This window comes from Pyxicephalus adspersus, chromosome 9 (assembly GCF_032062135.1).
Source record: "Pyxicephalus adspersus chromosome 9, UCB_Pads_2.0, whole genome shotgun sequence".
In the NCBI taxonomy this organism is placed as follows: domain Eukaryota; kingdom Metazoa; phylum Chordata; class Amphibia; order Anura; family Pyxicephalidae; genus Pyxicephalus; species Pyxicephalus adspersus.
In genome coordinates, this window is record NC_092866.1 from 66,155,664 (window position 1) to 66,183,061 (window position 27,398).

At 47.5% G+C, this 27,398-nt stretch overlaps 1 protein-coding gene across 6 annotated transcripts in view; it reads right to left on the reverse strand.

The window, feature by feature from the left end:
• Nucleotides 1-27,398, reverse strand: part of SOX6 (SRY-box transcription factor 6) — a 202,306-nt gene that overhangs the window by 36,999 nt on the left and 137,909 nt on the right. For all 6 annotated transcript variants that reach the window (XM_072422370.1, XM_072422365.1, XM_072422369.1 and 3 more), the window contains 2 exons: nucleotides 11,190-11,310; nucleotides 5,554-5,633 (listed from right to left, as the gene is read on the reverse strand). In XM_072422370.1, the coding sequence (XP_072278471.1) occupies nucleotides 5,554-5,633; nucleotides 11,190-11,310 (201 nt within the window). The remainder of the gene's footprint in view (nucleotides 1-5,553; nucleotides 5,634-11,189; nucleotides 11,311-27,398) is intronic.

Here is a 27,398-nt window from a genome sequence, read left to right on the forward strand (position 1 = left end):
TGGGTCAGAATCCCTGGATGCTAAGCAAATTTAAGCTTTGTAATTTTGTGTGTGATAAACCTGCTGTCAAAGAAATGATATTTCAGGTGAAACGCGCATGAGGTGAGTTACAGGTGCATGAAAATGCAAACCAACACGATTCAGTTAAGAAAGGCTCCCTGCATCGGGGCCACAGAATGGCAGGGGAGGGGTAATTATTGGTGAATGATTCATCTTCCTTGCTCCAGAATCTATATTGTACACAGAGGCCAGGAGAAAGCTTCCATCGGAGGCTTTTCTAACAGGCTTTGTGGATAGTAAGCCTATTGTACTATATATTTATATTTCTGTATCTGCTGATGAGATATTTATTCATATCATTCTGAGTTTTCTACATTTTCTGCTGCAAATATTGAGAAAAGCTCCAGATGGAGGTGAGGTAAATACATTCCAGATATTCCGTCCTATCTTTAAGCTCCTTGGCGGCCTTCACCCCGAGATTCCATGCAAGGACGCAGCCGAGTGATAATTCTGCATTATGAGCGCTCCAGCGCACTAATCGCTTACAAAGAGTAGCCGAGCTTCGCCCCGGCCACCACAAGGCTCCTGGCTGCAGGCGAACGCCCTGACACGACAACATCCAGATGTCGAGAGCGTTCTCTGGAAAGAAATGCAACGTCCCGTTCTGCCGTAACATCTGTCTCCTCTGCTGCTCTGCAACCTGCCGGACTCTGAATCGGGAGCCCGCCGCAGCTCACTTCCTGCTCTAAACGCGCACATGTGGACGCCATCAATTACCGCTGTCACTTTGCCCGCTAAAGTGAGTTACGCTGCTGAACAGTCATTAGGTTTATTGGCCCAGCGAGGAGCTCGTTCGTCACAGGGCAGCGCCTCTTTCTCCATTAATGAGCAATGACGACCGGCAAACTGATGGGACCGTCGGAGCGCATGCAGTCTCTGGGCCGCCGTCGCTTGCGAGGAGATAAATGGCCACCATTTTTGCCAGCAAACTTTGCAGGAAGGATGAAGAAAAAGCAGCAAATTGCTGTCCTTGATCACTGTCTATATCTACACAGGAAATGATAAAAGTTCTAATAAAGCCATTAAAATTGTTTGATTTATGAAAAGATTATTGGGTTTAAGTTTCTGTAGGTTCTACATTTCTTCTCCTCCCTCATTTTTTGATTGCCATGAACTAGCATGTTACTCCAGGTAACAAATGGTGCCAACAGATAATCCAGCACTGGAGGTCTTCCAGGTGTCCCCTGGACATCTCCACCATCATCACCTAACCTTTGATGAATGCAGAGGGGCAAATTCTCCACCATAATCTGTGAATTTGTAGGCTGCAGCATCATCATGGGTGTGAGGAGAGCATTCTATACATGTAAAGAGGGGCTGGATGCAGGGTACACGGAACCTGTAGTCACCAGCCATGCTGGACTTGGCTTTTAAAGTCCATTAGATGGAAGAACAAGGAAAGGATTAGACCGGGATCAGACTTTACAGCCAACATTTTTCTGTACAGGGTTGGGGTGCTGGGTGGCCATTTCCCACAAGGCCTCCGATTCCTCACAGTAGATGTTCTATACCAACAAGGAGTTTTCCTCAATATTCCAAATGTGCAAGAATTTGCCTTCTTCTCAATCCTCAAACCCTCAAGTTTAGTATTTGATTGGCTCCAACAATATCAGACATTAGGGAATATTCCTGAAAGCATGGATGTTTTGTCTTTTCATGGTTTGGTAACCTTAAGGTCCCATTAACACCTTGTGTTACACCTGTGTGTAATGTTACCTGCGCCCATTCATTTCCTATATATCCCCAATGAGCAGCGGATTCCTCCCCGGCCACCACAACCCAACACATTGGTCTTTGTTATCACATATTGGGGGTTTCACCAAGCTGCTATCGGCCATTTGGATAAAGAAAAGAAAGACAAGTAAATGTACCAACTTCCTGACAGGTGTCTTTGTGTGTACGCTCTGTGGTGCATTATAAATGTGAACACCCCAAAACACCACGGAGTCCATTTATAAAGCAGTGAATCTGACATTCAGCAACACTTTCAGGTGGTGAATCTTCCATGTGTGATTGGCAGTGATTGGATAGGATTCACCACAACACAGTTCGTAAATGTCCTATTCCCTGCTTTATAATTAGCCCCTATATTTCCAATGTGAAGTGGGATTGAAGCCTGTGGTGGTCTGGCCTACGTCAGCTTGTAACAATCATTTCTAACATTTTTTGTTCCGAATCACAAAGAAAAAAGCTGTTGCGCTGTTAAGATTTCCCCTGTAAAATAAACGTTTTTTTCCTCTTTCTTCCACGGCTGGAAATCCTAAAATAGCTCAGATAGTCCCTGCAGAGAAGTGCATTATCCCTATACGCTAAGGACAACGCGCGTTTAATCATCTCCGAGGCCATTAATGCTGAATCGCGGCAGCCAGCAACAGTCCGCTGGACTCTCTACGTGATACCAGCAGCAAGTCTCTCTCTTTTCTTCTTGTTCGACGGTTGCTGCGATCGCCCCCTCGTGAAGTCAGTGTGACAGAATTTAGGTAAACTAGTAGCAATTAGGATAAGTAGACCATTCGACACAATTGCCCTCTCGCTGGGATCCGATGAGAGGCAAACAAGACAAAATGTGCCACCAACCTAATGATAATCGCTTTGAGGACGGGTGCCAACCGTGAAGGGGGACATTGGAGTCACTTTCCTGTCATCTCTCTGCTGCGACCGCACTGGGGGTGCCCCAAATAAATCACACTGACGGAACAGAGCGACAGAGGATGCAAATTGTCTCATCTGCTGTCAGCTGAGTGTTAAATCCAGAGGGGGGGGAAGAGCTGCAAAGGATGATAACTGGTGCGCTCTGCACGGCCATATTGTGCATCCAACGGGAACCGCCATGTAAATTATGGTATAAATGTGTATTCTGCTTTAAACAAAATGTAGTTGTGTTACACCGGGGCCATCGTTGGTCGGGCTACTCAGATAGGAACATGTTCCAATGGAGTTCATTATCTCAGCAGCCGGTCAGCAAATGTGCTAATTGCACTGTCTGATAGATATCTGTATATGGAAATATGCAACAGCAGTTGTGAGAATCAAACTTGGCAAATAACCAATAAGGTTTCCTTCATGAGATGGGCAGTTCTGAGTGTGGGGCAAATCAATAATGATGGAAGAAAAGAATAGGAAACTGACCTAAAAGTGAGAAGGAGGGGAATGAAGAAAAGAAAGGAAAGGAGTGAAAAAAAAATGGAGTCTAACCCAAGAAAAAAGAGAGAAAAGGAAGGAGAGAAGGGAACAGATATAGAAAGGAAGAGAAGGAAGAACCCCAACCCTAGGAAGGGAGAAGACTTATTGTCCGATAGTTTATATTTGATTTTCATTTTCTTTGGTGTCCCAGAGATTCCTCACAGCTCCTAATGTGATGATTCTGCCAAAATAATGAAGGTAATAGTGGTCATGTGACAACATTCCTCACATTTCTTCTGTGAGTTGATAAAGTAAATGTGGTGTTAATGCAAAAAAGAATCATATCGGAATTACCCCGACAACATTTCTCCCTCGATATTCATTCCGTATATCTGAAAAGCGGTGATGTCACTTCCTGTGTAATACATACCTTATATCTGGGGAGCGGTGATGTCACTTCCTGTGTTTTATATAGCTGATATCTGAAGAGTGGCGATATTACTTCCTGTATAATAAATAACTTATATCTGCAGAGCGGTGATGTCACTTCCTGTTTAATATAAACCTTATCTGAAAAGCAGTAATATCACTTTCTGTATAATATTTAACTTATATCTGGGGAGCGGTGATATCACTTTCTGTATAATATATAACTTATATCTGGGGAGCGGTGATATCACTTCCTGTATAATATATAACTTATATCTGGGGAGCGGTGACGTCACTATGGGGGCATGTCTGTCTTTATTTATCCCTGCAGTGACCAATCAGTGACAGAGTTAAGTCTCGCCCCCACCATCACATCGCTGCTGGAAATAGCCTGAGATGAAACCGTTTAAGTGTGTCTAAACATCATTAAGAGTGGCAGTTGTGTCTGCGAGCGTCCGGGTGACTGAGCGCATTACACGCGCCCGCCATCCAGGAAATTAATTTTCTTCAATAAAGCCATTTTTAAGCCTCATATATTTCCCAATCTAAACATATGTCACCATTTCATAAACAGAATAAATGGATTAAAATAATACATTACCGATATGCTGACACGTGGAGATATTTTAATTAGAAACGCTTAGGCCGCGCCATCCGTAACGCTGGCTGTTTGTTGAAAGCCTCCACGGGCCATTTAATACTCGGGGAGAGGACAGGTATATCTGTCACCCGTCCTGCACTCCTCACATCAAGCGACATTAACCCCTGCGAGCATGCCACTTCCATACCGCGCTGCGTCTAACAATGGCGCCACTTTGTAGCGGAGATTTGTCCTCGGCGTAGTGTCACTTTATAGAATAATATTTCTTGATAAAAGGCGTCCCCGGAACATTGGGGTAATTTAAAGGCCGTATTTACAGGGCCGATGCATTACGTGGTCTCTCTGTGCCGCTATCTTTCATAAAACGCTCTTACAGGAGACGATAAAACAGCTGAGGAAAGCAAATGTCAGCGTCACCCGCAAATTTATGGCAGGGAGTGCAGCTGCTATAGACACACGAGATCACAGATAAAGAATTCCATCATTCCTGGTGGAACCCCAGATACCCCAACTTTCACAGCACCCTCTCTCTGTGTTCACGGGGGCAAGTGGTGTCCCCAGGATGAAGGGCAAATGGCCTTCTATATATCTGGAACATTCTGAAGCTGCATTTTGGGCCTGAGGCTCTTTATTCTTACCTCCATCTGCCTATAAATTGGATATTTGCACTCTGCACTCTCTCCTCTCTTCCATATTGACGGAGGGAGGAAGAGAACCCCCAACAATATGTACCACCAATTCTATAAATATCAGGAATTCATCTGATGGTCACCACCAACCACTAATAAATGTAAAATGAAATTATCTGCATCTTCCCATAAGGAAACAAGATGGGAACTTTATGCTTGAAAACTCCCTGCAATGTCTGGTCACATGATCAATGCCTCGGCACAGGTGAGGTGGATCACTGCTTAGTCAAAGCAGGTGATTGGCTAACTTTGCCCTGACCGCCCCTAACAGAGGGTCACAAAGGGGAATAACTCACAAATCCTATTATGTAAAATATAAAACAAAAAAAACCTTATTAGATCTATTTCCAGTGAATTTCCATGATAGTGACATAGAATCTGAAAACGTGTAATCATCAGGAAGGGAATGGGGTGAGCTGTGTGAGCCCCTGCACAAGGCTGACAACATTTTGTACAGGTGGGGGGTTACATTACTCAGGTGATGTGTAATTCCGGAGTGACCCCGGAGGGGCAGTATGCATACACGGCTGGGACGGCACGGTTATAATATTGCGTAACTCAATTTGACAGTCAGTGATAGTTAGCATACAGCTGGGATGTGCCCCCCCCCCACTCACAGTTTGGCTGGCGGCCCAGTGTCTCCGCACATACCTGTAGCTGTAACGGGCTGAGTCCAGAAGCCGCGGCAGCTGCCATTGTCGATGGAATGAATTGCACGGGGTAGTTATCACCTGTCGGGAAGAACAATAGACTCAGATTTAGACACTGAACACAAACGACAAACAGCAAGTGCCAACATAGCCGCCTGCACAACTCAGCAAGACATCTGCACACACACAGGGCATGCGGGGTAACACGAGTGCCAGGGGGTGACCCACAGATCTGGGGTAATAGGATCACCCTATCTACTCATTCATTTTCTGCTGTTAGCTATAAGCAAACCAGGCCAATTTGTGGCAGATGACTGAACATTCACCCCAGATTCACTCAGCTAGGTGATGATATACAATGAGGAGGAAAAGACACCCCGAATGTTACCAGTGATATACATAGCGGTGTTTGATGGAAGGCTGCACAACTAAAATAAATAATGAACCCCGCAGAATGTAATGTTGGTTGTCTTGCAGATCTGTGCAGACGTCAGTGAGATCAGCCTGCGTGGGTAACAATGCATCAACTAACTACCTCCAAAACGACTTTTCATGGCCCTGCAGGGGGCGACACCCAACCAACTGCACATTAACGTTAAGTTAAAAAAAAAAAGTCCCTTGGTAATCTGCGCGCATTGCATTGGCTCCATAATACCTCATCAGGCCAGTGAGCACAGCGAGCGCTCACACACAGTCCGCTAACAATTGGCGTCTGATTGCCAATGACGCTCGGCTACAATGCTTCCCACAACACGATATTGTGGTGGTCCCCCGCCGGGCAATATTCAAAATATGCCATCTTATTTTCCCCTTTCCATGTGGTTGATTTTGGTTCGTTGGCGACTCGCGTGATTTTAATTTATTATTTTTTTACTTTGCAGAGTGAACGTGTTTAATGACCGGGCGCCTGTCTGCTTTATTCCGATTGTTCAATAGCGCGGCCCCCAAAAAAATGGGACTTTGGGTTAAATAAAATCTCTTCCACCTTCTTTCCCTGAGAAATATAGAGCGGCGCACAAAGGATACCAGCGAATTAATGACGCTTTAAAAAGATTGGAAATCCGCATTTAAACTATCAGCAGGAACTTGTTTAGGTTCGGAGTCCCCCCGACACATCATGAATTATTCATGGCCGCCTCTTTTGTCTCCACGCAGCGCCAATGAGCCGTCGTCTTTAAAGACAATTTACTGCGGAGCAAACGCATAATATGAAAGTGTTTTATCAATGGAAGACGGATCGCTCGCAGCACGCTGTGTATTGCAAGCGCTGATTGGCTGGGAGTACATCTGCGGGATGGACGCCATTTGTACCCCCATTTTTTTTTTATCTGCTGTGAGGTCAGAGGGCATCAACGTGGTGCCCAATCATGGCCTCTAACCGCCCCCCCCCTCTCATCCTACAGGTCAGCCACTCCCCCTGCAAGCCTGATTCCAGCAGTCGGTGACATTACAATGACTCCATGCCATACATGCTGATTTCTGATCTTTTCCAGGCGGCGATAAGGCGGTGTGGTGGGCGGGGCATGGTGAGGCGTGGCGGGAATCTTCTCCGTTGTACATGAACTGGAATGACTGGATATTTATCTCTAATTTCATTGTTTGATCCTGTCCAAATATTCCGAAGGAATGAGCCTGCGAACAGCCCGACGTGTCCCAACATAAAGAGACATTTCTCCCAACAATGCCTGAACGTTACACAACCCGATTCTATTCTGTCCAACATCACAATCGTCCACATACACACCCAGAGCACACGCCGCGCCAACTGTGCCATGCTGTGCCAACACTGAGAGGGGGAACATGGTGGAGGCTCCATACCAGGACCCCCGGGTGTCATTGTACTGGTACCACCGGGGTGTTATTGTACTGGGACCACCGGGGTGTCATTGTACCGGGACCACCGGGGTGTTATTGTACTGGGACCACCGGGGTGTCATTGTACTGGGACCACCGGGGGTGTGACTCCGCTCTGCCCCTTGGTTCGGTGTCTGCGATCCCTATGGTCGGAGTACCGGCATTCCTAGGGATATTGATCCCATCTCTGGCCCGTGTTGGGTGTGACTTTGCTTTTCCCCTCTGGTGTCTGCGATCCCTTCGGTCGGATTGCTCCGCCGGCAGATTTAATGCTAGCAGCAATTAACCACCCTTGAGTGTTTCCGGTCAGGATGACGCCAAACGTTTGTGCGAGCGGTGAAGGTCGCCAATGTGCTGCGAGCGCTCGGGGGAGTTTATTGCGCTCGTAAAGCCAGAAATATGGCAGTTTAATTGAATTGTCTGTGAGCGGCTTTTATCCGGCGTGCAGCCATTACGGCTGTCATTGTTTCCAAACACGACACAATACGCGCTGACGGGTGACGGCACACAAAACACACAATTAGGCCCCGGGAATAATGGATGGAAATGAGGGGAAGGTGCAGCAATGTATTATTAATTAAATGTGCCGCTAATGTATTATTAATTGAATTATTAATGTGGCCCTTTGTGGAACCGAGGGCCCATTATGTTTTATATCTATACAACAATTACAACTCCTAATGTGTCACAGCTCTGTAATTCCGCTTGCGGCACATTCACCGCCTGTTTCACCGCATTGTCTCTGGCAAATTAAAAGACCTGCGCTGAGATACAGAGGTGGCCACTACCTCTGATAATGGAAAACTGCCCGGCTGGGCTACCACTGCCTTCTATACTTTCTCAACAAGCAGGCAGCAAGTGAAGGCTCCAATCCTATAGTTTCAATGGTCTGTTTTTCTCCACTACCCAGGGTGAGGATTCCGAAAGAGAACCTGTCACAGAGCAAACCTGCAGGAGGAACGTCTGATGGAAGCTGTCACTATACCCTGCGTGCTCACACCTGGATGGTTTGACCTTTTCCACCAGCAGCATTGACAGCTTCCATCAGGTGTTTGCACACAGGTGTCCCAATTCACATATCAGGAAATGAGTCATGTGACTGCATGCACAGGGTGCTAACCCGCAGCCCCCCGGTATCCATGCAATGTGCTTGGAATGCGTCAGTTGCAGCGTCTGATGGCTCTCCGCAGAGGGACACGAAGGGTTAGAACGCTCCCCATAATCTTGGCACGCAGTCAGCTGACATGTTGCAGCATTTTGTTTTCGCACATTTGTATCGGGATTTTAGATTCTTTGCTGAGTGATTCTTTTCATTTCTGAAAGAATAGAAGACAAGCCCAGGCCTGCCGCCATTCCTTTCTCCATCTCTGTCATCTCCAGGGAATCAAACCTGAACTGACCGACCGTGCGCAACGCTACAGATAGAGAGGAATGTGCAGCCGAACGTGTGAGATGTATGGAGCTGCCGGACAGAGCAGAGAATACAGCTCACCCCATACACAGCTCCGTGTATACACAACACACAATGCATTATGGACGGAGTAACAATTCCCATATTCCCCGATAATATTACCAATCACACAATGACAGGTACTCTTCACAACTCGATTCCCTACACCCCGTCATATCTGAGAATAAAGAGGGTACGGAAGATATCAGAGCACCAAAGAAACCACCAATCAGATGATCAGCTATAGAAAATCAGTTATGTAAAGTGACCACCCAACGCGTTCCATAAATCTTTCCTCCCCCACCACTTCCTCAGGGCTTCCAATGATGCCAAGAATAATCAGCTGCTCATTACAACTCCCGAATAGAGGGAACCCCCAAATACCCAACTATCCCATGGCCATGACACTCCAATACCTTCTGTACCCTAAATACCCCAATTGTTGGTTGGAACCCCCCGGCGGCAAACTGAATGCTTATGGCCAAGGCTGGCTTCTTTTCTGGAACAGAGCAACCTCGAAATGTTCTCTGTACAGCACTGCAGTATATGTCAGAGCTATACAAATGTATATTAATAGTGTGTGACTGTGTGGGGTTGCGTTGTGCCGCCACTGTCAGGCGTTGTTGTTTATTGTTGCAGCAATTTTCGGATTCCTGGGCAGAGTGACAATGCGGTGTCATGGTGCCGTCGCCATTCATTAGCAGGAAACATCTGCACACAGAGCGCCATATTCGTCCAATTTACATTCCACTTATTTCTCAATTTGCCATCTCACATTGTATGGCCGCCCGTCAGGCTGTTTATTGTCTCTCCGTTTATTCCAATTAAACTTTGGACTTTTTTTCGGGGTCTCTTTGTTGCGCACATCACAGGTAATGGTTCTGTCCAATTAGAGGAGACGGGGGGACAGCGCCTGTCTTGTAGCAATTTGTTGGCCCAGATTTGTCTGATAACATGGCTGCCGCTATTATTTGTCTCCACATAATGTAATATTTATAGAAGATGTTTGATTACTGCTCATGAATAAAACACATCCTCCATGCTGATATCCTCGCTTTATTTTCCTTTTTACAGCCTTGATCACACTAAACCAACAATATATTCCTGACGCCAACAATATTTCACAGCACCTTGCCCAACTGCAGATGCACGCCGCTAATTTCTGGGTTGGGGCAGAGGGGGCGCTGTGCAGGTTATGTCTTATATGGGGTGAATTTATTAGTTTAGTGGGAGATAGGAGGTTGCAATGATCTGCAGATCTCTTGAAGGGTCAGTGATGCAATAATCTGCAGAATACACAATATGTATCTGTCGAGGGGGGGGTGCAATGTTCTGCAGATCTCTAGAGGGGTCAGTGATGCAATAATTTGCAGAATATATAATATGTATCTGTCAGGGGGGGGGGGAGATGGGAGGGTGCAATGTTCTGCAGATCTCTAGAGGGGTCAGTGATGGAATAATCTGCAGAATATACGATATGTAATCAATGCAATGCTCTGCAGATCATACAATTTTACGATTTGACAGGGATGGGGAAGGGATAGGATGGTGCGATGCTCTGCAGCAGTCTACACTCGCAGGAAGTGGAGGATGCGGGCGGTTCATGCAGTGAATTTGTGCAGCCACATGTCGCAGGTAACTTGTTACAAATCTGAATTGATAATGAGGGCGACGCTGCAAGTTGTTAGCAGAAGGCGGGCGATCGGAAGGGAAGTTTTCTATGGCAAATTCAGTAATTACATTTCACTGCATTTTATTATTTCTGTCATCTAATTAAGGGTGAGACAGTCTGCAGGGAAAGGGTTAATGGCTGAAAGGTGGAATTTTGGGAAGTGTCAGCAAGCGCCAAGTGTTGGATGGAGCCCAATCTCTCATACATGGTGGTCATTGGAGGTGGAGGTTGGGGGGTATATTATGGGGTGACTGGGGTGCTCCTCATCAGATGGTCTAGCCTCCATCTTCATGAACCCCTCCCCCAGACCTGATGATGATGGGACCCCTGACCCGTGTATGAACCCCTCTGGCCTGGATGTAACACTGACTTTTGGTCTTCCAATCTGTCCCCAAATCCCAGCAATCCCCGTCATGTGACCTCTGCAGGTAAGGATGGTGCAGGTTCCATCTTCATCCAGGGAACCACCTGTAGTCAGTCAGTGATGGCACCTCCTAAATTTATACCTTGACAGGTTCTCTTTATTGGGGGAGGGGTGCAGCCCCTAATAATGCTCTTTACCTGGCTGACCCCATTGGCATCTCATTCAGCGGTGTCCCCAGACATACAAACAAAGGGGTGACAACACTCCCCGCCCCCGCCATGGGTACCTCACACTTACCTGGTTTGTAGGTCAGTCCTGGGGGGAAGAGGAACCCCTGCTGGGCCGCTGCTGCTGCCGCCAACGTCCGCTGGTCGTGTGGAAAGATTGGGATCATGAGGGGAGGCATGTGACCCTGAACCTGCAGAACACAAGACTCTGATCAGACAATGAACAAATTCATCCTGGCAGATATGTGGTGAATGATTCCCCCTTCCTGACAATTCCCTGCATCGTCCGGCATTAACATATCAAAGGGAGGTTAGCTCTGCCCTCCGAATCCGGCTGCTGCCCCCCCAATGCCGGATAGATGAGTGGTGACCCCTCGGAGGGAATCTGAATTTCATCAATAGGAATATACAGATCAGCAGTTACATGGGCAGGATCGGCTTCCTTCTCCATAGTCAGTGGCTGCACTTTACTCTTCTTCTATGGCCTGAATGTCCCCGAATACAAATCCCTGACGTGTCACCGCACCCCCCATACAAACCGTTCCCATCACAGCGTGCATGGCTGGAATGTTCAGCAGTCATTAAGCAGGGATGCCGATTGCTTTAATATTCACAAGCTGTGCTGCTTCCCCGTTACCCCACCTGTCCTGGAAATTGCCTAACCCCCCCCCCACCAAAACCTCTCTGCCCCCACACAATGACCATGACCATAGGAGCCGGCATTGCAGGGGATTATGGGAAGGTAATATAATGACAGATGTCAGGCATTTGTATTGGCTGCATGTAACAATCGCTGATCGTTATATTTGGAGTTCCTCTTTAGGATTTCCAGCCATTTTTATTTAGTGTTCTGTAAGAATGATAAATGACGATCGCGGCGCCATTTCTGAAAATTTCTCACATTTTTTTTTTACCTCTCGTTTTTTATTTAAAACCATAACGAATTATAAAAGTGGGCGCATTATAAGAAACATTTTACAAGCGGCGGAATATTAAATACTCGGCGATAACGCAGATGGCGTGAGATTTACAGTAAAACTGCGACATCATTGCAAGAAATAAAACTCATTTCTCCCTCCATTAGCGGCCGCCGCCTCTCGCTGACACTTTATGACTTGATGCGCCACCACATTCACCAGAAATGAGTGAACGGCGTGCGTCAAGAATACCAATCCCCCGAAAGAATAAAAGGCAGAAACGCAGACAAACCGAAGCTGTCAGCAGCCGGAAGACATTTTATTATCATCGCTAAACTTAATGAAGACTTGTTACATTGTTACCCTGCAACGCCGCTTCTGATTGGTCCCCGGAACAAACTGCGGCACGGGGGAAGGAACATAATAAACCACCTGATATAAAAGATTGTAAAATTTCCAAAATGTTTGCAGGGTGACAAAGAAACCCCATCCATCAGTGATATCTCATCCGGGACTTAAAGGGGGGGTCCGAGACAAGCACAAAATCCCATCTGGCTTTGCTGCTTTATGTTTGAAGATTCTTTTTGGCAGAAAAAAATAAGTTGTCTGTTCCCTGGAGAAACTCAATGTTACCCCCCATGGGGTCACCACACTGCCACCTCTGATTGGATGGAGAGGAATTCTGGGCGGTGTGAATGATGAAAATACTGAAAATGGGTGAATATCAACCTATCACATGTAATTCCTCTCACTCACATGTTCTGTCCTGACAAATATGTTATTGGCCGGACTCATTATTCTGTGCTGGCACGATTTCTCTTCACTTCCTGTCCTGGTGACAACCACAGGCAGCAAATCACACAGGGCCACTGCTCGCTGCAAAGATCTCCAGAAATCTCCATTTTCAGAAACTTTTAGGAAATCTTATTCATTAGAGCTCAGGCCTGTAAGGAACTACAAGTCCCAGCATGACCTGATATCTGCAATATATTGCCAGGCTGTTGGAGGCAGCAGGGGTATTATGGGAAGAAGGCAGACTGGTAGGGGGGCAGCAGGGGGCATTATGGGCTGAAGGCGGGCGGAGGCATAAAGGTGCCATAAAGGATCGGCTGCCAAGGCCTTGGTGCCACCACAGGGCGAGAGAGATTTGTGGATTCGATGCCTGGATGGGTCACCGGGGGCAGTTGTAAAATATTAAGCTGAGGGGGGATTTGCCGGTCTGATTGATCGGTGTATGATAATTTGGGCAATTTACTAAAAGCTGAAATGTTTCATGTGGTTTGTGATACAAACCCAAAGCCCATCAATAATCCCTGACCAATCGGCATTGGCGGTGGGCAGCATTGGATTGGTTGCGGTTGGTCCTTGGCCAGGGAAATCGCCATCTCGGTGCTCGGCCCGGTGAGGCCGCACAGTGCAGCTTCTGTAGACGTTTTCTTAATTGCCTAAATACGGAGATCTCTGGGGACGGCCGGCGCTGGCGGTTCACAGGGGTCAGTGAAGAAAATAAACAGGTTCCAGTATTTTCCTGAATTCATTTCTCCGGAAAATCAAAGTATTATAAAAAGGTCTTTGTGCAATCAGTGGCGCTCCGCTGGGCCGTGAATGGAACTTGCTGACTGCGGCGATTTCTTCAGTCCGCCTGATAAAGACGACGTTCTCGCTGAAATAGAACTCCGGATCGTTCTGATCCACATTTGTCGTCTATTCACCTGGCTGGAAACCTCCTAAACTTCCCCATTCCGGAACCAATCACCTGACTGATGTGAGCAAATGGTGCCCAACAATCAGAATCTGCTGAGATAGAATCAATCTGCCACATTGTTTTCAGTCAGGGAGCAGTAAAGTGCAGCCACTGCATGGGCATATAAATAATAAGGAAATGCGACATATCAGATGCAGGTTATAAATGTGCTGATAAAATGACTCTGCAGGAATGGAGGGAAAACTGGCACACTGCTACAAACTTTGTCTAGAGTTCTACTTTAATCTTCCATATTTCAGGCGACATTGGGCCCTGCTGAGAGCCCCCACTGGCGGCCATATTGAACCTGGCTGGACAATAACACAACAACTGCACACTTCAATCTGCTCTCACAAAGGCGTTGGGTTTTTTTTTTTCTCCGCCATTCTCGCAGCGTTGGGCCGGCTGCCCAGAAATGTTAATTGCGGGGATCTTCCTCAGGTTCTGAGTGCCGGGAGAGACAGCAGCAGATGCACCCAAAACTCTTCAGCTTCGTCTCGCCCTCCCTGTAAAAATAGAGCATTGTTGCGGAGAGGAAGGAGATGCCATTTTGTGCCATCTGCCCCGGCGCTTCATTAAACATACATGAACGGTCGGCTGGCCGGGTGTCTTGTGAGGAACAGGTGCCATTGTCTGTCCCCGAAGACTCCGCGCCCAACACTTAACTCGGCATACTTGAGAGGAGGCATCTGCGTCAGTCAGTCAGCGGGCGGCTTGGCAGAGAGTGCACGGCGTGCCAGGAGAAAGAGGGAGGGGGGAGCTTAGAAATAGAACTTCCCAACCACCAACAATTCACTGAGGATTCATCCGGAGGGACAGGCCAACGTGCCTATTTGGGTGGCCCCATCTACAAACCATACAGGGTGCAGCTGGCGGGGTGTCACCTGACAGTTTCCTACATTTCTGGTGCCATTGATACCTAGCTCTTTGGGGTTTTGGGTTTTTCACCGCAAAACTTTGGTAATATTGTCCATCTTTGGGTTCTCTAACCCATTTTGGAGTGTTTCTAGCTTACCTTGGGGCATTCTTGCCCACCTTTGACTTTTCCCGCCCACATTAGCACCTTTTGGGGTGTTCTCACCAACCTTGGGGATGGCTTACCATGGGGTTATGTGCTTAGCTTGGAGCACCTTGGAATGTTGTCACCATTGTTGGGTTATCTATGTTGGAATGACTAAGTCCACTTGGGATTTTTATGCCAATTTTGGGGCTATAAAACGGACCTTATTTTTTCCCCAGTCTTTCTCTGGTTTTCTCACCCACATTGGCGTGATCCCCATTACATTTTCATTACATTTTCCCTCGCATAGAATACATAGGACCTCCCACAGGGATTCAGCTGGGAAATCTCTTTACTTGGATTTGGATCCCAGGGCCAGATTAAGAATAACGGCCAATTATCCCGGGATATGCAGGAAAATATATTAAAGAGAACCCCTCACTCTTCTGTGTTCCCCTGGCACCTCTGTGTTCCCCTGGCACCTCTGTGTTCCCCTCGCTTTTCTGTGTTCCCCTGGCTCCTCTGTGTTCCCCTCGCTTCTCTGTGTTCCCCTGGATCCTCTGTGTTCCCCTGGCTCCTCTGTGTTCCCCTGGATCCTCTGTGTTCCCCTGGCTCCTATGTGTTCCCCTGGCTCTTCTGTGTTCCCCTGGCTCTTCTGTGTTCCCCTGGCTCCTCTGTGTTCCCCTGGCTCCTCTGTGTTCCCCTCGCTTCTCTGTGTTCCCCTGGATCTTCTGTGTTCCCCTGGCTCCTCAGTGTTCCCCTGGCTCCTCTGTGTTTCCCTGGCTCTTCTGTGTTCCCCTGGCCCCTCTGTGTTCCCCTGGCTCCTCTGTGTTCCCCTNCCTCTGTGTTCCCCTGGCTCCTCTGTGTTCCCCTGGCTCTTCTGTGTTCCCCTGGCTCTTCTGTGTTCCCCTGGCTCCTCTGTGTTCCCCTGACTCCTCCATGTTCCCCTGGCTCTTCTGTGTTCTCCTGGCTCCTATGTGTTCTCTTCACTCTACAGTGGGTGATGTAGTTGAAAATTTGTGGCAGCCATGCCGGATCTTTATATTGCAGAATGATGCTTCTCCCTTTCACCTCACAGCTTGTCTACCAGACAGGACCTAACTGACTGAGAACAACATGATTAATGATGTGAAACCCACACAAGGCTCCTAACAGCTATAGGTCATGTGATCTTTGGTCTGCTTCGGTATATAAATAGGAGGTCATATTAGTTTTTCATGCTCATTTCGCTGGTCGGGGCGGCTCTGCCCGGCTTTCATGTTGTCTCACCCTTCAGAATGATTCTTTATTTCCACTGGTCAGTATTATAGGGACATGCTTTGATGGTGCCGGCCCACAGGGTAAAGTTTTGCAGAAGTTGGAAGGTGAGATTCATCTTATCAGGAGATGTGCAGATGCCACGATGGTGCGTTTAAAATTAAACTGGACAGCCCCAGCCTCAGCCTACCTGGCCGCCAACTCAATGATTGTGTGATGATAACGATGGGCTGCCGGGTGTGTGTGAAAGGAAAAAATAGACGGTGAGACTTTGAGAACTGACCATCTGAGAGATAACACGACCACAAGAAGAAAAGATGGCCACCGCTGCTAGATGAGCTTCATATCACATCAACCCCCACACAGTGACCATGACTGATAAAAACTTTTATAACTTTGCTAGGTGAGTTTGTACCCAGCCGGTTGGTTCCCGGTGCAGTGACTCTGCTCATCCTGAAGGGAGCGTCGCTTAGCATGCGTGAGAGAAGCCAATCGGCAGAGATGCGCCTTAATGAAAAATAGAAGTTAATATTGCCATAAAATCCACTGCAATAACTATTAAGTGCTGCAGTAAAATGAGTTTTTACAAGCCCGGCACACGCAGACATTTATCTGGCCGCCTTCTGGCTGTAAAATTCCGACACTCCGAAGATTGGGAGATTTTGAGCTGTTACACCTAATGGTTTGTAGGATGCAGATGGTAACCCTGGGACTGCACTGGAAAACCACTGTTGTGGCATTGTTACTGCCATGGCCACTCATTCTGAGAGGAGGCCGCACCGGCAATGGAGGTTACACAGCAATCCAAAGCAGCTGCATGGAGGTTACACAGCAGCTGCATGGAGGTTACACAGCAGCTGCATGGAGGTTACACAGCAGCTGCATGGAGGTTACACAGCACTATGAAAAAGGTGCAGCCGGAGTCTGTGTAAAAGCCCAATCATTTATTAGGGGGAATTCTTTTTTTATTTTCCATTAAATTAGCGCGACTTCATCTTATTTACCAAAACTGTGCCAAGTGGTTGGCCATTGTGTGCAATGGCTATTGTGGGTTCACATAACAGGATGGTGTCAGAGGAATTCCGATGTTTCTGCCAGACTTTGTTTGCTCAACATTTGGTGCTAATACCCCCAGAGGTAATTCTGTCCTAGTCATTGGGTATTATATCTCACATCAGCAAGTCAGGTAAGGTCGGTAAAAGGTGGTCTGGAACCCGCATGCATATTCTTGTCGTTATTTGCTAGTCACCATGGATTCTGGATCAATGCCCCATGTATTGCGCCCTCTGTGGAGTCTGGACCAGCGCAGTGTGTAACCCCCCATGGAGTCAGGCGCAGTGTGTTGTCTGTCCCTGCAGAGTTGTGGCTGGTGCAGTTTCTACCATCGCATACAAAGAAGTATTTGCCATGGTGGCATTGAAGGTGCCAGCCTACGCCCTGTTATTAGATCTGAATGCTGGTCGCACCATGCTCAGGTCGGTGTGATGGCACAGACATAGGATTATTGTCTCATCCACTTACACAGAAAATTCAATTTAATTCATTTCATCAGAGATCTGATATCTGTTTGCAGACATTAACATCCCCAGTTATGTGACAGCTCACCCTGCTGAAAAATGAAATGTTGTCACCATCGCTCGCCATTATTTTGCGCAGGTGGTTCACATAACAATGTGACCTGTCCATAAGCAGTCCATCATGGCTTCATTACAGCTGACAAATGGCGTTTACGGGTGCAGAAATTGTCTAGCTGTGACTGTGGGGCCCCCGCCGGGGCCGATCGATTTCCCTGCGCAGACATGAATAAAGTGCGTTTTGCAAGAAGAAGGTGTTTGTCAGCTGCGTGGCGCACAAATGCGTAATCTTGTCAATTAAGTATTATTGTTAAGATCTAGTGGTGTGTTCGAATCACTTTAGAGTGCAACTAAGGAAGAGCCGAGTGCGTTTATGGCTCCAGCAGGAACTATTAGTGCGCATTTTATTCAGATTTGTGCCGTAAAATCTGCATAAACTCAGCATATTGCGATCCCCCAGCGAGCATTTGTTTGGATAGAGCCATACAGGAAAAAAAATCCTCAATTTCTGCAACTTCGGGGAAAGTCTGGAGAACGGAACGGGCGGATGTTAATCAGGTGCGAACAGCGATCGCCGGAGAGGGGCGCCGACGATTATGCAAATGGTCGCAGTCAGTGGTCACCAAAACGTCGAGCGAGATGCGACTAGTCAATTATCTCCGACCCTTCAGAATATCCTAGTGAAGATATATGGCGGTAATTCCCGGTGTTCTCCGATTTATAGTGAAATATGGCGCAAATTACTGCTTAATGATGGTGGTTTTTGGAACAAGAATGTCATTAACGAAATGTGCTGTACTTTGCGGTATATTTCTCGCAAACGTGTGGATTAAATTCAGTCATTGCACACCTTATGAGATACAGAACCCTAACAAAGAGACAAGCTTTTCTGGGGTCACTATAATGTACCTGACTATAGCACTCTGGCACCACAGGGGTTAATAATACATCCTGCTGCAAATTAATTATGAGGGTTAATACAATAAAGGACACAACTTTGGCATCAGATGGGTTAAAAGGAATGAAGATGTTCTGACTAGCCGTGTATGACCTAATGAAAGAAGTTTCTGGCATTTGATGGGTTAATGGCAGACTCGTCCGCACCTCTGGAGTTGGACGGGTTAATGGAAGTAGTGACTGCAGGTCTCTGGTGGCAGAAGGGTTAATTGCAGGCCTTTATGTCTCAGAGGAAGGGTGAATGTCTTTGGCATGCAATGGGGTAAGATGGGAGGGGGGCTTAACTTACCTGGCATTGGGTGGGTGAATGAAAGATGATGTCCGAAGGGTTAATAGGGGTTAATAACTCCTAGCCGCATGCAAACACTGACATCCAAACTCTGTATATGGAGTCTCCAAGCACCATGGCCAACCTCTTGCTGAGGGACAAATGCAGGAAAGCAATTTGCAGCTACTTGCATGGATAAGATTTAGAGAAAGGTGAGGAGATGAGTGTAGGCCAGACATTCCCATGCACCCTGACTGCTAAAAAGCTCCTCATCCCCTCCAGAGCTGCCCTGTGCCCTCTCTGCACAGGCTGGGTAATCTGTAAGCCCGCCCCCGAGGTTCTCTACAGCAGGATGATTGGTTTTTATATTATAGGAGAGGCTGAGTAGTGTCGAAGTGACAATAGGAAGGGCTGACAACACTAAGTAAGCGGGGCGGGCGACATAAAAGCTGCGTGTTGTCAGCCTAGAAAAGGAGAACAGGAACCGAGATAAATTCTGGCAAACCAACAGATTTATTTCATGGATAAACACAGGGAAATCTGCAGGAATTGCGGGGATGAATTGCAGATGCAATAAATTGCGTGTGGAATTGTATTTGTTCATATATTAGATTGCCGTATAAATGTCCGGGAATCATCTTAGTCTACAGCCACAGAGGGGACTTTCTGGTGATCACTGGAGGTCATTCACTGATTGGTTTTTAACATAATAAGGTGAATTTACTACAAAGAGATAATATTCACTTAGCAACGTGAATGTTTAGTTTGGGAAGTGTGAGTTCACATAGATGAATCCCTTCAATAATTTTATTTAATTTTAATATAGAATAATAATATAGTGAGATGATCCTGCTTGTTACATTTCCATGCTTGTGATTGGGTATTCAGAGCTTCTCCGTATGTATAAAACTAAGTGAACATTGACTTGGTGAACATTCTTTTCCTGTAGTAAATAAACCCCATTGTGTGTAATGAATGAACCCTGCGGGTGATTATCAGTGCAATGATTGAAGTGGTGCATCGGTTGTCGTCCATTAAAAGAGCTGGAAAACCCTCGGCACCCTGCACTCCTCTCCACTGAGTGATCGCCTGAACACCAATCATAAATCGCGTGTGCACAGAAACATTTAAGCTTTATTTTTAGACGTTTCCTGTGTTCGCTCTGTGATGTCATTGTACTGATGATGTTCCAGGACACCAATCACGGCACAGATTTACATTCCTCTCCCCGGTCGGCAATGCCGGACTTCTGGTCTGCAGCTGATTAGCTGAAATATATTTAGTGATGTTAATGGTAACAAATGCAGCGCACTTTCAGCGGGTGAAGCGCGTGGGGAGCCGGTGCAGCTAGTTTATACATTGTGTGTTTGGCATAAAATTAAAAAAATCTGCAGCACAATCCACGGGGAATCCCTCAAACAGCATCGGTAATGAGGAGAAGCCGCAGACATAAACAGAGCCCGGAGTAAGAGCGGCCTAATATCATTATCCCAGATGGCTACTCCAGATATACGGCACGCGCCCGACAACTCCAAATTCATTCCACCCCAGCATGGGGCGAACCTAATAAACAAACTGCTGGGGGAAAGGTGATCGGCTCCCCCCCCATGCCACTCCAAATGAAGTACCCCAATCCCACACCGATCAGGGCCCCCCATTCTGCACTGATCTGGGCCCCTTCATTCCACTTTGATCGGGGCCCCCAATCCCACTCCAATCGGGGCCCCCCCATCCCACACTGATCTAGGCCCCTTCAATCAAATCTGATCAGGGCCCCCCATCCCACTCTAATCAGGCCCCACTTTCTGACTCCGATTGGACCTCCCATGCTACTCTGATCAGGGCCCCCCATCCCACTACGATCGGGTCCCCCTCATCCCACTTCAATCAGACCCCACATGCCACTCCGATCAGGGTCCCCCAATCCCATTCCAGTCGGAGCGCCCACCCCACTCTGATCAGGGCCCCCTCATTTACTCCAATAGAGGCTCCCCCATTTCACTCCAATAGGGGCCCCACATCCCACTCCTTGACTTTAATATACTGAGAAATTGCTCCTTGTGTCGCCATTAACACAGTAACTCTGCATAAAAAGCGAATGGAGCGTCACTGTAATGTGACAAATCTCTTCATGGCTGACCTGACGCTGCATAACTCGCCTCAACGCCGCCGCTGACACCTCAGTTTGCTGCTCTCGGTTTCTGCAGCTTGAAATCACCGGCAAAGCTCGGGTAGCCCCCGGACAGATTACAAACACAAAGCAATTACTGAACTCAATGTAAGAAAGAAAAGCAGAAAAGAGCAACCAGTGAAAAAAAAGTGAGGTTTGTTTATTCTTCAACAAGGCAATTACTTTGTAAAAGTGATAAAGAGGTGCAGAGCTTTGTGAACTCGCAATACAAAGATTCACCGGGAACACCAATCTCTGACAACGCTCTGTGCTTGGATCAGAGAAGATAAAATCATTGTAAGGAAAGCAGAAAATCTGTTTATTGTCTTTAAAAAATGATAAATTGTCTTGATGTGGGTGGGGATTGTGCGATGATCTGCGGGATGATCTGCGGGGATTGTGCCCTGGAAGTGATCACAGATTGTTATTGGGGCGATGGAAGGATCTGCACAGATTCACACACACACAGATCGATTGTTTGCTGTGTTGCTATTTTCTCTGATTAATATAAAAGGTGAGACAAAGCCTGGCGGCATGCAAATCAACGGAGAGTGAAAATCAACTGATTACCATATTCACACATACAACATTTACAACGGCAATCATCCATCTCATCATACATGTCACCGATCGGCATGTAATATCCAGGGTCAGCTCCTCTACAGTATATGTCAGCTCTATATATGTGTACAATAATATTTGTGGTGTGTTTGCCTCTTCCATGATTTCTGCTGCAGAGAGGAGATTTATCACATTACTAAACATAAAATGTAAATCAAAGATTTGATGCCATCTTCATCTGGTGGTTTCACCCAATATCTGCATTCACCCTGTGAGGACTTTGATCTTCCTGGAGGGGAAATCCCATTTATGGGAAAATTGCCTGATCCCGGGAAGTCGGGTGAATACATGAAATATTTTCCCTGAGATATATTCATCCTGTGAAGATGACATTACAGATTGGGATATGATGGTGAGGTGAATGGTGATTGGTTGGTGGTGGTGGTTCAGCTCGCCGTCTCCTCCTCCAATCACCATGGCAGATTCTCTCCATCCGACCAGTTAGAGGAATCTCATGAGACAAATCCTCCGAATATTCCGTGTTGTATCCTGGGAATAACTGTGACTGGCGGCGGAGAGGTGACAGTTGATGGGGGTGTAACCCCTGGGGTGCCTGACACTCGATGGACACCCAGTGTGTCCTATCAGACCAGCACGAGAGTTCCATCATTACAGGCCGAGCCGGCCTCACCGGAGTGATCTGTGGATCTACCGATCATACGTGAACCTTCCTCCAATATTCACCCTGACTCCTGTCTACCTACCCAGCCGCCCTTCTGAACCCCCCACTATACTTACCTAGAATCTACCCATTTACCCAACTACCTACCACTCATTTCACTTCTTTACACCACCATGTACCTACCTATCCTTCTCATTACCCCTCCCCCATTACCTATGCCTGGCTACCCTTCTATCTGCCCACTATACATAACAACCTACCTACCCATCTCTCTACCAATGAAACCATCACACACACCTATCCACTTACCTACCCTCACCTTTCTTCCTACCAACCCCAACTGTCCCCCCCCCCCACTGTACCACCCCCAACATATCATACCAACATTTATATGTAGGTGGACACTAATGGCCCTCCGCGTGGTGTGGAGTCTCCCTCCTCTAGCTGCATTCTCCATCACTTGCAGAAGAACAGAGACAACTTTGTGGGTGGAGTTGGGACCCCGGGGAGGGGGGGGGGGTTGGATTGGTTCCTTAGCCGGGGACAAGTGGGCCATTATATTATAAATCTGCAGAGATCTGGATGTGCGGCTCCGGAAGTTTCCTCCATGGCGGGGCCCCCAGCCATCCACTTAGTGTAATGTCGGCCACTCAGTGCCGGGGTCGCCTTCATGGGGCCATTTTTGTGCATCATTAGGTTTTTAGCGCGGAGTCTTTATTGTTGAGTTTGCGAAGTCGTTATTTAACGTCAGCACTTCTGTGGCGGCGGAGATTTTATAGATAATTAAATTGATCTCTGGAAGCCACTCCATGGAATTATTCCCCACAAAGTGTCAATAAAATAAATCTCCGGGCTAATGAGCGGGGTCAACGCCTCTTTTATCTCCAACGCTTCCTCCTCAGACGTATTAAAGAGGCCGTGCCGGGCCCTTGGTGACAACGCTGTGACCCCACGCGGGACAAATGTCGTATTAGGATTCACCCAGAACTTGTAATGATATTTATAAGATTCATCAACCGGAGAACACTGACAGCTCAGCCGAGACACCCCGGGGTGAGAAAATCATAAAATGTGAAAATAAAAATCAATCCTGGGAAAAATGACAATCCAGAAATCTCTGGATTTATCTTCAGTGAATCTTCATCTATTGGTACATCATTCACCCTAAACTGAGGCCGTGTGCAGGGAGAAGCCAACCCTCCCATGGATAGTAATAGAACAGAGGTCACACGGGATGTACCAGGGATGCATGTAACATTCACGGCCATATAATGCACACGCATGTCACACACAGAGGATCTGATACACCTCATGGGGGGAGGGGGCTGCACAGGGCCCTGTACAATGATGGCGGAGTGTCATTCTGGGGCCCTGATTTATCAAAGTTCTCCAAGACTGGGGAAGATGAACTATCATGGAAGAAGCTGGGTGATCCAGCAAACCTAGAATTCATCTGGTCCAAGATTGAAAATATTTGACTAATACTATTGGCAAATGATATTTAGGAAATTCATTCCAGGATTGCTAGATCACCCAGGTTCTTCCATGATAGTCCACCTTCTCCTGTCTTGGAGAGCTTTCATAAATTGGGCCCTATGAGTCAGCTGACCAGTTAAAATCCATGCTCTCCCCATGCAGTGGCTAAGTAGGTGGGCTGAGTGATTGCAGGGAACTGCACAGCTCCTCCTAGTGGATGTTTTTATACCACTGAAACATTTTGGAAAGGTGAATATACAAAATAAATGTGAACGTCCCCAAAGAGGTGAATGCAGCACAAATACCTGGAAATCCGCCCTCTTTCCCTTTTATTGGTCAGTGGGGGGGGGGTCTGGGCTCTGGTTTTGCAATGATTTGTGTAGGATGGGTGCAGGAATAAATGCGACTCTTTGTGCGCAGCCGGGCACACTGGGCCCCCTTTGTACTCGGGCGCCTTCAGCCATTTCTATAGGTGCATTATAGCGCTCGGCCACAAATGTTTTTCTTTATTTCACCGGTGAGGCTCCTCTGTGTATCCGCTGACCGCAGCCTCTCCGCTACCTGAAATTCGCCAACTTTGTCCAAACACAAATTAGAATATCAAAGGGCGGTTTATAGGGCCCAGGCGTATGTGGAAACATAAAGAGAGGCCGGGGGCCCCGGGTGCACATTTCTGCTTCGTCTTCGTGTCACCGCTCATTGCCGCAGAGTCAGCGGTGGGGAGAGCTGTATGGATGTCACATGACCATTATCACATGATTAGGCCCCATGTCGGTGACAGGTTCTCTTTTTAATGACACCGCTGTACAGGGCCCCACCTATCCATGCTCCCCGGCTCCGGGGGGCCCCCAGCACACTTTCACACGCTGCACAATGTGTAATTCGTCTCTGTCAGTCTGTAGGGATCGGCGCTCTGTAATCCACACAAAGCCGACATTTATTGTTTGGCTTTTTTGTGATTTTTGTCTTGGCTGAACCTTAAGCCTGAACCCCTTCCCATCCCTAATAATGGCGGAGCGGAGGAGCAGCCCGGGGCCCGGAGATCACCCAATCCCCATGGTTTGCACTGCAATTAGACCCCAGATTGTGCTGAGTCTGCAGGATAAATGTTACTTTATGGGGACTTCCCAGCTACTGAGAGAATGATTGATGGGATGCTGGGAGTTGTAGTACACCGAGTCACATACATCCTCTATGGTGTGATAGGGCCCAATCCCCCCACCCCCATTCCAGAACTCCAGCTAAAAGCAGAGGGGCAAGGACCGCTGTTAGGTTTTTTATTGTTTTTTTGCATCTTTTGCTCTTCACTTCCTGTTCTAGTGACACCAAGACAGGAAGTGAGGAAAAGTCTTTTCCATTGGAAACACAGACAGCTATAAGAACCTAAAAAAGGTGACAGAGACACGACCCCAAGTGCACTGGGAGTGGGGTAATGGAGGGCAGGTCCACACATCAGTGTAGAATGACGGCAGGGTAACGGAGGACGGGGTGTATATAGGGTGCTGTGAGCGGGAGGGGGGGCACTTTAAGGGGTCACTGTCTACCTCTGATGGGAGCAAATGGGAATCAGCACAGAAATTGCCAATACCTAAGATCCTCCTTTGGAGGATCCATTTTTGCCATGGCTGGATGCTGACAGGAGGATCCCGGGCCGTGCGGATTTATTGGCTCTCATGTAGAAATATTTGGGATTGTTTGAAGTCGTCTGTCCTGGGCTGCGCTGGGAATGTGTTTTTACTTAGAAGCATATTGCAGGAATATTGTGCGCACACAAAACAAGACGCCGCTAATTAGATTAGATAAGTGAAAAAATTAGATTTGCATTTTCCTTCTTATTTGAAACTTCCAGCGAGATCAGTGCGGAGCGCCCGGGGCGAGAGAGACGCACCAGCCAAACGCCGCCAAAAACACAACTTTATTTGATAGAGATACAATTACACAATATTTGAAGATCTGTCAGACGCTGGAGGCCAATCAGCTATGTGCAGCACTCTGGAGGCAGCCGCAGCATAATGAGATGAGCGAGGGGCACCAACATCACATGGGGGGCTTAATACACCCCGGGACAGGCACTGCGGGGGCATAATATGCGGTATACAGCCATCTCCTACTATGACATTGTTCTGGGGGACACAAGTGAAGGGGCCCACTATTGTAGGGGTGTGAATGTTCTGAGGGCCCCCTAATGCAGGGGTATCTTTGTCCTGAGGGCCCCCTAATGTAAATCATTATTGTACACCTCAAAATGTCATGGTGTCATTGTTCTGGGCCCCCAGTGTCTGGGTGTCAGTGTGCTGGTCCCCCATGTCAAGGTATCATTGTTCTGGGCCCCCCAGTGTCTGGGTGTCAGTGTGCTGGTCCCCCATGTCAAGGTATCATTGTTCTGGGCCCCCCAGTGTCTGGGTGTCAGTGTGCTGGTCCCCCATGTCAGGGTATCATTGTTCTGGGCCCCCCAGTGTCTGGGTGTTGGTGTTCTGGGCCGCCCATGTCAGGGTATCATTTTTTTGGGCCCCCCAGTGTCTCGGTGTCAGTGTTCTGGGCCCCCCAGTGTCAGTGTTCTGGTCCCCCAGTGTCACATTATTGGGTAAATTGACCACACATATCTCCCTATCACCAGCAGGCACCCAGAATACTCCTTTATTACCCCCCTGTATTTACCCCCAGGCCCTGTCCCTTTTATCCTCCCCCGGTGGTGCGTCTGGCCCCGGTCGGCCCTTTGATTATACATTTACTGCCGTATGATTGCCGCTTGTCTTTTTTTTGCTGACGACTAAAACCAACTCGAGCCGGCAATAAAGGAGAAGGTCCGCTCTTAAAATTGGAGGTCAATTAGACACTTAATGATGAGGCGGATCTTTAAATCTATTTCTGCTATTATTATCCCAGCAAAAAATTAATTAAGCAGGTCAAGCAGGACATGAAGGCTAATGTGGAGTGTAATTACGGCTGATCTCCTGCACATAGCTCCAATCACATGACAACCTCCCGAAGATCTGAGCCGCACATTTCATGGTAAACGTTTTATTCCTGCTAATATCGGGAGATTCCGCTTCTTATCTGACAGAAGGACACAATGTCCTAGACCCACATCCAGGGGGAGCTGGACCCCGGGCTTATTGGGGTTCAACCCCCACCCATCCTACGTCACCACCTAAGAGATTTCCCTGCCACCTCAATGCAGAAATGCCAACCCTCCTTTCTACCAATACCCAACCAGAAGCTAACCTACACCAACCTTCCAGGTAAGTGCCAAACCTCAACCCCCAAGCTGTGATTGGACGGATAGATGCTTCTGGATGAAGAATTATAAAACTCTCAATTTGCAACAAATGGGCAGAATGAGCTGTGACCCCGGCGCTGTGTCAGATAAAAGCCCCTCACAGCTGCCCCTAGGACTCCAATGCTTTCTTTGGAATGGACCTGAATTGTAAATATTCACCCTGACACCCAACAAATACAGGGAGGCATTTATACCCCCAGTGCTTCACCTGCTGGATGGCACCACTGCCGTCCTGGTACCAGGAATGATAAACTGGCACCCCGCCATATATGACACCAGGATACGGCGGAGTCCACAGAATGCCACTACTCTGGACCCCCTTACTCCTGATTGGCAGTTACTGTCTGCTAGGCCCCGGACTGTTGGTAGGTACCGGCCCGGTCCTTGCCCCAG